General features: G+C 51.6%; 1 protein-coding gene across 1 annotated transcript in view; it reads left to right on the forward strand.

Moving 5' to 3' along the window:
- Positions 1–12,179, forward strand: part of Septin9 (septin 9) — a 164,530-nt gene that overhangs the window by 8,396 nt on the left and 143,955 nt on the right. The window contains exon 2 of the mRNA XM_051159121.1: positions 10,549–10,605. Coding sequence (XP_051015078.1) covers positions 10,549–10,605 — 57 coding nt within the window. The remainder of the gene's footprint in view (positions 1–10,548; positions 10,606–12,179) is intronic.

The raw sequence follows: 12,179 nt of genomic DNA on the forward strand, positions 1-12,179 counted from the left end.
TGGTGACTTGGAGCAGTAAGCCAGAGTGTCCCCACACAGTGGGGTAGCCTCCATTGGCTCTTCTGTGGGCAAGGGCGTGGCCAGCTGTGTGTGATCACTGCTAACTCTCCTCAAAACCCAGGGTTTTCCCTGTGTCCGCTGTCCTTCCCAGTGGCCCCTTGTCAGTCAGCTGTGGCTCTTGGGTGTGGGCATATTGTTCAGAAGAATGTGCTGTTCCAAATCTTCAGGAGGAGTTTCATAATGAAAGTCTCTCCCCCCCCCCCCCCCAGTCTCCCTCCCTCCCTCTTTGTGTAAGTGTGTGTGTGTGTGTGTGTGTGTGTGTGTGTGTGTGTGTGTGTGTGAGAGAGAGAGAGAGAGAGAGAGAGAGAGAGAGAGAGAGAGAGAAAAGCTTGTATGGATGTCGTCAAGCATCAAGGCTAAAGATCACCCTCAGATGTTAGTCCTAAGGCGATGTGATGACTGTTCTCGTAAACTTGACCACATCTGGAGTTAACTAAAACCGAAGTGCTGGCACACCTGTGAGGCCTTCCCCCCCCCCCCCCCCTTAACTAAATCATTTCAAGTGGAAAGGTCCACTTTTAATCCGGATTTTTTGAGGTGGGAAAAAGAGCCACTTTTATTTATTTTTTATTTTTTGGTTTTTTGAGACAGAGTTTCTCTGTGTGACAGCTCTGGATGTCCTGGAACTTGCTCTGTAGACCAGGCTGGCCTTGAACTCATGGAGATCTGCCTGCCTCTGCCTCCCAAGTACTGGGATTAAAGGCGTGTGCCACCACCGCCCGGCTAGATCCACCTTTAATCTGGGTGGCTTTCCTTCTGCTGGCAACCAATAGGAGGAAGCTCTTTGCTTGCTTGTTCTCACCCTTGCAGCCATATCCATCCTCCGCTGGCATTAGGGCCGACTTCTTCAGGATGCTGTCATGTCATTCACTGAACGCTAGCTGCGACATCCAGCCTCCCAGACTCAACAGCTACTAGATTCTTGGACCTTTCATTGATAGACAGACTTTGTACATGCTGGACCACAGCCTGTAAGCCATCCTAATAAATCCCCCTTCCTTCCTCCCTTCCTTTCTTCCTTCCATCCTTCCTTCCTTCCTTCCTTCCATCCTTCCTTCCTTTCTCCCTTTCTTCCTCCTTCCCTCCCCCCTCCTCTCTTATTGTTTTTCAAGACAGGGTTTCTCTTTGTAGCCTTGACTGTCCTGGAACTTGTTCTGTAGACTAGGCTGGCTTTAAATTCACAGAGATCTGCCTGCCTCTGCCTCCTGGGTGCTGGGATTAAAGGCGTGCGGCACTCCTGCCCAGCTGTTTTTACATAATCGTGTATGTTTCTGTCTGTCTGTGTGTTAGTACATATGAGTGCTGACAGCAACAAAGGTCAGAGGAACCAGATCTCCCCAGCTAGAGTTACAGGTGGTTGTAAACCATCCAGTTTTTTTTTTTTTTTTTTTTTTTTTTTAGATTTATGTATTTCACTTTATTTTATGTGTGTGAGGTCTTTATTATAGGAATGCCTGCTGCCCTCAGAGGTCAGAAGGGAACACTGGATTCCCTGGAAGTGGAGTTACAGATGGTTGTGAGCCACTATGTGGGTACTGGGAACTGAACTCTGTTCCTCTGCAACAGCAGCCAGTGCTGTTAACCACTGACCTGGCTCTCCAGCCCTCTTGAACAACTCTTAATCAGTTCAGTGCCTGAGCCCTGCCTGGCATGAAAGAAGCCCCCAGACCCTCCTCATCACACAGTAGCAGCAAAACGCTGGTGAACTTTACGAATGGCTGTTCCTTTGATTTTTTTCGCCTCTGGACGAGTCCCACTCTGCTTTACTTGCTGGTGTGGAGTCCTGTGGCGACCCCCTGCCTCTGCCTGCTGAGACATTACAGGCAGTTTCAACTGTAAGTTTGAAACAGTTATTAAGCTTTGGAAATAACACAAACTCTAGAAATGTATCAATCAACCTGTTATATTTCCAGAGAAACCTTTTTTTGTGTGTGTGTGACTTTAGTTTGGCCCTGCTCCATCACCAAGACTTGTGTTTCATTTTCTGTGGAGAGAAGAGAAAGTTAATCTGAGTAGTTAAAATATAGTTCCTTCCCAGCACTTGGGAGGCAGAGGCAGGCAGATCTTTGTGGGTTTGAGGCCAACCTGGTCTACAAAGCAAGTCCAGGACAGCCAGGATTGTTACACAGAGAAATCCTTCTCAAAAAACAAAACAAAAATCTTTCCTTCTCCTTCCCTTCCTCTACTCGCCCCCTTATCTTTTGAGTCGGGGTTTGAGACAGACTCTTACTCTGTAGTCCAGGCTAGACTGGAATTTAAGATTTTCAACCTTTGATCCCAAGGGCCAGGATTTAAGGTATGCATCACCATGTCAGACTGGTGGCTGAGATTCCTATAAAAGGAGAGAAAGGAGCAGGGGCTATGTATATGCCTGTCCTTCCAATGAGTGTGTGTACACTTGTGACTGGCCAGGGGCCCATCTTCAGGATTCCCCCCATGCCCCCCCTACCCCCACCCCTGCCCCTCTCCCTTTCTCTCTGTGTATCTTTTATTTTTTTGGAGACAGGGTTTTTTCTCTGTAGCCTTGGATGTCCTGGACTTGCTTTGTAGATGAGACTGGCCTTGAACTCAGAGAGATCCACCTGCCTCTGCCTCCCAAGTGCTGGGATTATAGGCATGTGCCACCAAACCCAGCTCTCTCTTAATTTTTTTGGTTTTTCCCAGACAAGGTTTCTCTGTGTAGTTTTTGGCTGTTCTGGAACTTGCTCTATAGACCAGGCTGGACCTGAACTCACTCTACCTCTGCCTCCTGAGTGCTGAGATTAAAGGTGAGCCACCTTCACCTCTGTGGGTATTTATCCACTTGTAACTGGAGGCCAGAGGTCAACCTTGAGTATTGTTTCTCAGTTACCATCTACCTTGTTTTTTGGCACTGGTTTCTCTCTCTCTCTCTCTCAAAAGATTTATTTATTTATTATTATGTATACAGTGCTCTGCTTGCATGTACTCCTGCAAGCCAGAAGAGGGTGCCATATCACATTACAGATGGTTATGAGCCACCATGTGGTTGCTGGGAATTGAACTCAGGACCTTTGGAAGAGCAGGCGGCACTCTTAACCACTGAGCCATCTCTCCAGCCCTCTCTCTCTCTCTTATTTATTTATTTATTTTTGGTTTTTCTGGACAGCGTTTTTCTGTGTAGCTTTTGGCTCTCTTGGAACAGTTGAGACAGAATCTCTCATTGGCTAGGAATTCACCCATTAATCTAGACTGCCTGGCCAGTGAGCCCCAGGAATCCTCCTGTCTCCACCTCCCCAGGGCTGGGATCACAACTGCGTACCACTACAGTTGACTTTTTATGTGGGTGCTGGGGATCTGAACTCATGTCCTTGTGCTGTTCAGCAAGCAATTTAGCAACTGAGCCATCTGCTCAGCCCACAAAGTGGAGATTTATGGGGAGTCAGCAGTGGGTGCAGTTTATACGCTCTGTCCTGGCAGTGTGATTCCAGGTAAAAATCAGCAGCACGTGAGGCAACTATTATGATCAGCTCCATCCCCGCCTGCCCCGCTGGTTAGAGCTACCTCTCTTTGACTCTGGCTGCAGGAGAACAGAGCCCTCTGTCTAGTTTTCCTCCCTGGCGATTGGGATGGTTTCTCCAAAACCGGCTCCTGGCTCTGTACATTTCAGGTCCCTCCCGTCCCTACTGCCCACGGCTGTCTGGCGCCGAGAACTGCAGAACACGTTGGTGTCTCTGATTTTGGATCGTGCACTGGGGGCGTGGAATGGGATCTGGAAATGAAGAGAGAGAGAGTTCCTGGACTCCATTCCTACCTAGGGATGCTGAGCAGTAACCGAGCTACACATGGAAACATCTAGGGGTGCCATAAACACAGCCGAGCGGTGCCAAGTGCAATAGCTTCCCGGTGGAACGGCTCCTGCCGGCGTCCACAGACCACTGCTTCCCTTCAGAGCTCGGTGCGAAGAAGTCCTGTGCCCCCCCCCCCCGCCCCAATTTCTGGGCCTCAGCTCAGCTCTGAGGGACTTGAACAAAAGCATCTTCTCCACTAGGAGCCCAAGCCACCGAGGGGGACAGAAAGTGTTGCTGGGAACACCTTTCAAGGCAGAGAAGGGAGAAACTTCTTGGCTGTCCCCTGTACCAAAACCTCCCAGGCTCTCACTGTTTGAACCCAGCTTAAAGCCAGCAGACCTGGGGGCGCTGTTCCTGTAGCCTCTAAGTGGCAGCTTGTCCACACCAAGGAGGGACAGGAAGGGTTGAAGAAGGCTTGAGGGGTTGAGGAAGGGTAGCTCTGGGAGACCAGTGCAGGGTGCATGAAGAAAAGCTGTGTCCTCCTGCCCCTTTCCCACACCTGCACCCCAGCGTTGCTTCCCTGGTGTTTGAGAAGCGGGGTGGCCCTGCTTCTGGCGTCAGCCACCTCAGCCCCCACCTACTCCGCCACCACTTCCTTTCTCTCCCATCTTTGCTCTATGTGGGAAAGTGAGGTGTAAGCTTGGTCTGCCATCTGTGCAGAGTGAATTTTCCCCTTATGTCTTAGTTACTGTTCTATACTGTTATGTCTTAGTACTGTCTACTGAAGAGACACCATGATCAAGGCAGCTCATAAAAAGAAGGCATTTGCCAGCCAGTGGCGTCGCATGCTTTTAATCCCAGCACTCCGGAAGCAGAGGCAGGCGGATCGCTGTGAGTTTGAGGCCAGCGTGGTCTACAAAGCGAGTCCAGGACAGCCAAGGCTACACAGAGAAACCCTGTCTCAAAAATCCCCCCCCCCAAAAAAAGGAGGCATTAACTGGGCTGACTTACAGTTTCAGAGGCTTAGCGTATTATCATCATGATAGGAGCATGGGCGGCCCACAGGCAGACATGGTGCTGGAGAAGGAGCCAAGAGCTTTGCATCCTTATCCAAAGGCAGCAGGCAGAGAGACACTGGGCCTGTCATGGGCTTTTGAGACCTCAAAGCTCACCCTCAGTGACACACTTCCTCCATACCTCCTAATCCTTCCCCAACAGTCCACCAACTGGGGACCAAGTATTCAAACGTATGATGAGCCTGTGGGGGCCATTTCATTTATACCAACAAACCCTCCTCTCACCCACGGTCCCCAGTGAAGTCTTGACTCTCGGTGGGACTATTTGGATATGCAGCCCATGGGGAGGCAATGAAGCTAGGGCCAGAGCCCAGGGAACTGGCATCCAGGGTCCACATTAGGTGCGTCACAAAGACCACACGAAAACAAGGGGACAAAGTGGCTTTGCTGAGCAGGGTAGTGGTGGCACACACCTTTAATCCCAGTTCTGGGAAGGTAGATCAGATCTCTGAGTTCAAGGCCAGCCTCCAAGGAACAGAGTGACTTCCGGGATAGTGAAGGCTACACAGAGAAACCCTGACTCAAAACAAACCAAAAAAAAGAGGCTTTGCTGGAAACCAGCTCCAGCTGCATGTGATCTAATACTTCTGGTCTCCTGAACTGTGGGGGAGGTGGAGCTGGGGGCTCAGAGCCGCTTGAGTAGTACCTGAGGTGCAGTCATGCTGTGAGGGTCTCAGTCCTGCCAGAGCAGGTCAGGAGTGAACCTCTGGGACAGAGTTCTAGTGTTTAGTATTGAGTGCATTTATTGAGCACCCATGGTTTGGATCTTGCTTTATTTTGGTGGCAGAGGGCTGGGCAACGCAGTGGTGCCTCACACTTTTGATCCCAGCACTCAAAGGGCAAAGGCAGGTGGATCTCTGTGAGTTCGAGGCCAGCCTGGTCCACAGAGTAAGTTCCAGGATTTCAAGACAGAAAAGTCCTGTCTTGAAAAACCAGAAAACAAACAAACAAACAAAAAAACAACCCTAAAAACTGGAAGATCAAAACTATAGAGTCAGCAATCCTACTTGTGGGTACTTACCCATGGGAATAAAATTGTTTGTATAAACGCTCACTTATATATAAGTGTTTATGGCAGCCTTTCATTATTGACAAAAACTAGAAATAACTCAGCTGTCCCCCACTGGTATATAGATAAACAAAATGTTGGGATTATTCAGTGATACATAAGAACAGAGTTCTGGCTCTCTCAAATGCTTTTATTTTATTGAAAGAAGGCATCCTCCGAAAGCTATGTTTTGCACAATGGAACATTCTGGAAAAACCAACATTATAGACATAAAACAGTTCACCAGTTGACAGGAGCTGGAGATAGTTAGAAGGGCTGAGTATGAAAGGGCATGGGGAATGGTTGTTAAGATGATGAAATTTAAAAAAAAAATTAGTATTTTTTTTTTAGAGACAGGATCTCACTCTGTAGACCAGGCTGACCTCAAACTCAGAGGCTTCCTGTCTGGGCCTTCTGAGTACTGGGATTAAAAGGCAAGTGCCAGCATGCTGGTCCTTTTTCCCACATAGCCCAGACTAGCCTTTAACTCATGGCGATCCTCCAGCCTCAGCCTTCTGAGTGTGGGGACACAGGCATGTGTCACCAAGCCTAGCTTAACTATGAGGAACATCCTTAGGTCATCCTTCATCCATCTTGCACTTGGATAACTTGCATATTACCAATTTGCATATTGCTTTAAGACACTGCAGAGTTAACTGCAACTTGATAGCAGCAGCAAGCTTCCCCTGAGGCAGACCTCCCTCTATTGTGCTTCTTGGAGTCTGGCAGCTGGAAGGTCACTGTCATGAGGACCTCAGCTGTTCAGTGGACTGGACCATTTATAACGGTGCTCCTGGGATGACAGGACCCCTCAGCCCTTCAGGGGAGCTTGCGTCACAGCCACCACAGGTGCTTTGAAGTGGACCTTGATGACCGAGAAAGATGCCGTTGCCCGCCCCCAGAGCAGAGGTTCTTGCCTGGGGTGTGAATGTACCTCAGGGACTCTGGATGCCCTGGGTGGGGGGAGCTGGTCACAGGAGCCGGGAGCTGGCTGGACTCACCTGGTACTGGCCTTTCTACTTGGCCATCTCTCCTTCAGTCAGTGGCCTCCAGTATTCCAATACCCTCTGCCACTTTGGGTGCTCCGGGGTGACACACACCAGCCCCCAGGCTGGCTTTAGGGACTTCTGGTCTTTGCCGAGGATTACTTGTTGTGTTCCAATGAGCTTCTGGGGACAGAGGCTTTCTGAGAAGGCTCCCTGGCTGACTTCTAACTTTGTAGCTCTTAGCCAGTCATTGCATGGGGCACGAAGGCTCCAGAGCAAGGCTGGCCTGGACAATTCAGTATTGACAGGCAGACGCCAGCATTTCACCTCCTTCCTTGGTGGCGTCTGCCTTTGGGCCACTAAAGGCCAGGTATTGCTGAGTCAAAAGTGAAGAAGCAGTTTTGTGTTTGTTCTCATCTGTCAGCCACCAACCTGCCACACCCTCTGATTGGTTAAGATGGAAATCTTGAGGATTGGAATGCTTAGACCCGGGGTCTTGGCGCAGTCAGTAAAGTGTTTGGCACACAAGCATGAAGACCTGCATCCACCGCCCGCACCGCCCATGCCTGCATCCACCGCCCGCACCGCCCATGCGTGCATCCACCGCCCGCACCGCCCATGCGTGCATCCACCGCCCGCACCGCCCATGCCTGCATCCACCGCCCGCACCGCCCATGCCTGCATCCACCGCCCGTACCGCCCATGCGTGCATCCACCGCCCGCACCGCCCATGCCTGCATCCACCGCCCGCACCGCCCATGCGTGCATCCACCGCCCGCACCGCCCATGCCTGCATCCACCGCCCGCACCGCCCATGCCTGCATCCACCGCCCGCACCGCCCATGCCTGAATCCATCGCCCGTACCACCCATGTCTGCGGTCCTGGTGCTGGGGAGGCAGAGACAGGTCAATTCTGGGGTTCACTGGGGAGCTCCCTAGTCCCAGTGAGAGATCCCATCTCTAAAAACAAGGCGGAAGGCTCCCTCGGTATGCGGTAGTCCCCTGACTTCCACAAGTACATGTGCACACACATGAAGAATCAGTGTTTACTATGAGAACGACACAGCAAGCTTATGGCATATACTTACCTGAAAAATGGTTTGCCTCACATCTGAAATTCAGATTTAGTGAAGCATCTCATATTTTATTTTATTTTTGTTGTTGGTTTTTGTGGTTTTTTGTTTTGTTTTGTTTTGTTTTGTTTTTGTTTTTTTGAGATAGGGTTTCTCTGTGTAGCCTTGGCTGTCCTGGACTCACTTTGTAGACCAGGCTGCCCTCGAACTCACAGGGTTCCACCTGCCTCTGCCTCCCAAGTGCTGGGATTAAAGGCGTGCGCCACCACAGCCTGGCTGTCACTAAGCCTTAATAGCCCAGAGGAAGACTCTGACCTGGAAGCTATAATCGGATGAAGTCACAGCCAGTGCCCCTGAGGTCTAATCTGCAACCAGGCCTCAGCCCTGACTCTGAGTTGACTCCAGGTGGCCTCAGCCCTGACTCCGAGCTGACTCCGGGCGGGCGGCCTGAGCCCTGACTCTGAGCTGACTCTGGGCGGCCTGAGCCCTGACTCCGAGCTGACTCCGGGCGGGCGGCCTGAGCCCTGACTCTGAGCTGACTCCGGGCGGCAGGGCTTCACATGTGCCTCTCCTTCTGGATCTTCTTTATTTTAAAGTCACATAAAAATAACTCAATTCTCGGCTGGATCACGGTCCTTGGCTGCCTTGGACACGGGCCTGTGGGAGGAGGTCCAAGCACATGCATAGAGCCATTCCTGGTCTGGGGCTCTTCCCAGCACCACGCCTAAGCCCAGGATGCAGGGGACCCTCAGCCCCTTCTAGCCCATGGGCTCCTCTGCAGATTCTCTGGCAGAGCTGCCTGGCATGGAAGCTGTTATAGGAAGTCAGAAAAATAAATAGTGTAAAGAAAATAAAATCTTTGCCCCAGAAACCCACAACACGTACTGTCTTTCCAGTTGGGTTTGGGGAGAAGGGATCAGATGCCTAGGGTTCTTTAACTCACTCAGATCTTCTTTTACTTGCATTTTTGTCTGAAACCAGAGGGCAGGTAGTGGGTGTGAGTGTTTAGCTGCCTGGAGGAAGGACAGGGCACCCTCTGTCCCCAGAATCCCTACAAAGCCATCTCATCTGGAAGTGACTCAGGCCACAGGAACGTTCAATGCCGCCTTTTCTTGTAGGCTGTTCCTCACCCCCCTCCAATCTCGGGGACACAGTGGACTTGGGGACACAGTTGCTGTTCACTTGTACTAAGTGGTTCTGGACAGCTGTGCCTCCTAGGAGTTCCTTGACTGTATACACGGCGCTGGGACCTGGGGGTCGGGTGGGGGCAATGGTGGTGACCATAGGCATCCGTAGATGCAATGTACCTCATCAGGTGTGGGTGGGCTGCTACTATTGGGGTATCTACACTGTCCTGTCCCTTCAGCATACTCAGGAGAAAGCCTGTCTGTACTCCTTCTCTACGACCCTGGGAAGCTCACCTGAGTCACACTCCTGGTCCAGAAATGTGTGTCAGTACCAGCAAACAGACACTGGCTCCTCACAAACCCCATGTACCTGTTCATTTATCCCCCTACCCATCCCCCATCCATCCGGTCATCCATCCACCCATCTACTTGCCCTTCTATTCACCACATCCCTCTTCCTACCTAAGTAGGTGAGTGGTTGAAAGGATGGATGGACGGATGGATGAGTGTAAGAGTACAGGAGTCTCTTCCCTTTGACTAATAGCTAAGATGTGGACCAGACAGTGGAGGACACAGGGAATTGTCCAGGCCTAGCCTAGGTGATCACCTTGCTTTTGGGGATGGGGGAGAGAGCCTCTCTGGCCTAGGCTGGGGTGCCCTTGTGACTTGTTGAAGGATGGTTGTGTGGCATTTAAGAGGGGCACTCCCTAAACACCATGACCTGCCTGTGGGTTCTGGGTCTGCTCCTCTTGGCAGCCCATGGGGTGTGCTCAGCTTAGCACCTCGCAAACTCCTCAAGTTAGGACTTGCCCGCTACGAGCCTCTCCAACAAGGCAGCGCCAGCCAAGGGGCACATGTGGTTGGAGGCAGTGTGGCACAAGACTAAGCTGATCCAGACTCCGCCTGTGTTCCCTCTTGGGGCAGGGAGAGAGAGAGAGAGCGCGCGTGAGCAAGCAGTTCTGTCCCACCAACCCTCAACGCAGTCCAATCTACCTAGCCTTAGGTGGGGCTTCTGGTCTTTGTGTCATCTGGGGGGGCATACCCTATTAGTCAGGTGTGGGTCTTCAGAGGTAAGTCCTGGTGAGTGCTATGGAGAGAGATGGCCCCTCTTCATCAGCAGTGCTGTGAACCCAGACTTGGACTCTCACTGCGGATTCAGCATCTGGTTCCTGTGTGGCCCCAGGCAGGTTACCCAGCCCTTTTGAGACTCAGTTCTCTTATCTGCACAATGGGTCCTGTGACAGTTGTGTGAAGCATCCAGGTGGGTGGCTGTCATCACTCTGAGAAACAGGACCCACACCTGTCTGGGTTTATTTGGTTCTTCAACCCTTGGCAGGTGCAGAAGTGAGGGCACACCCATGTTAGCCACCCACCAGGAGGGAAAGCCTAGTGGCCTTGTGCGACCTTCTCCTTTTGTTTCTGTCTTTAGGAGTCACACGGACCTCCAGCGGCCGCCTCCGGAGGCTCGCAGATCCCACAGGGCCAGGTAAGGAGCTTGTGTCTTGGCTGCCTTTGAGACCTGACTTCCTACCTGCCTTGCCTGAGTAGGTAGAGCCCCCTGCTGTGGTGTCCTGCCTATGATGAGAGGATGTCCACTTCTGCACATAGTCACCTTAAGGCGCAGGATAGAGAAGTAAGGAGGTGGACAGAACAGGGTGACCTTATTTGCAGTGCGAGTGAACCATGAAAGGTCTTTGACTGTGGCCCACTCAGCACCTGTGGACAGCTCTGTCAGTGCGCTGTTGGTACGGGGTGGGGGTGTCTTGCCCTGCTCTTTCTGCTTCCTTCAAGTGTTCAGAATTTCCCCAGTAGCTGTTGGAGGAGAGGAGACAAACACGTCCCTTTCCAAAGCTTTCAGGAGGCTCTGCCAACCACAGGGTCCAGTAGGGGCAAGCATGAGGGGCTGCCTCCCTCCCTTAATGCCCACAGCAGGGCCTCTGTGTCTTCTGCCAGGCATCTTCAGGCCCCATTACAAGCTTCTCCATATCCCCAGAGTCCTCTGGTGGCCTCTGGTGATCCTTCTAGTGCCGGACTGGGGACGTGCATTTCTTCTGGTGATCTTTGTTTTGGGGAGGATGTTGACTGCCAGAGATGAAAGGACTCACTTCCATAGCAGATGATAAACTTTTGTTTATCTATGTGTGTTGGACTCCAGCTAGGACGAACAGGAGACACGTGGGGTAGAGTGGTCGTTACTGTGGACAGGGGTGGCAGACGTCACTGGATGTCAAAGGAAACCCACAGTGAGTGACATATTGTCATCAGGATCATGGTGAGAGTCAAGCTCTCCAGTCTCAACCTCACAGGAGGACTCCTTCTGGGAAGGGAGCCTTCCGGGACAAGGGCATCCGATCTCCCGGGCCCACTACTCTCTAGCCCTGCCCTGTCCCGAGGAACACTTTGCTGACAGGACAGTCTAGCTCTGGACTGTGGGGTGGGTGGCCATGAGCCACACTTGCCTGTTGGCCGCTGAAACAGATTCTTTATACTGTATTGCTCATTGGTTTGCACAGAATTTATTTTCTATTAAATTCTACATAGCTTGGTATGTAATTTGTAGCTATGAATATGGACCATTCGGGACCAACCAGGGCTGCCCAAGGCTCTAGAATTCTAAGCATCCCTAAGGCAGTGTCAATTCTACTAGCTCCATCTTTGGTGCGTGGCCTGGCCTAGGTTGACTGGCTCCTTATAGGGAGCAATGGTGACGTTAGGAGTGGTATTGGGTGTATCATGTGTATGGCATGGATAGTGGTACTGGGCATGTACATGACATGAATGGTGTGCCAATGCAGTGCCGGGTTTAGCATGTGGGTGACGTGGATGGTATGCCAGCGTGCTATGGGGTGCCATGTGTGGTGAGCCTGGGTGTCGGCAGAGGAGGGTGATGCCCTAGCTGGCGGTGGTTGGGCTGCTGAGCGATTCAGCACTCAAGCTTAAGACGCATCCTGCCCACCATAGCCACGAGACCCACTAACCACTAGCCATCCCTGCCACTGGTTGTGTGGTGTGGGTGCCTTGTGCTTAGGGCCCCTTGCTTTGCCTCGGCTCTGCCTCTCC

Source organism: Acomys russatus, chromosome 16, assembly GCF_903995435.1.
Source record: "Acomys russatus chromosome 16, mAcoRus1.1, whole genome shotgun sequence".
Classification (NCBI taxonomy): domain Eukaryota; kingdom Metazoa; phylum Chordata; class Mammalia; order Rodentia; family Muridae; genus Acomys; species Acomys russatus.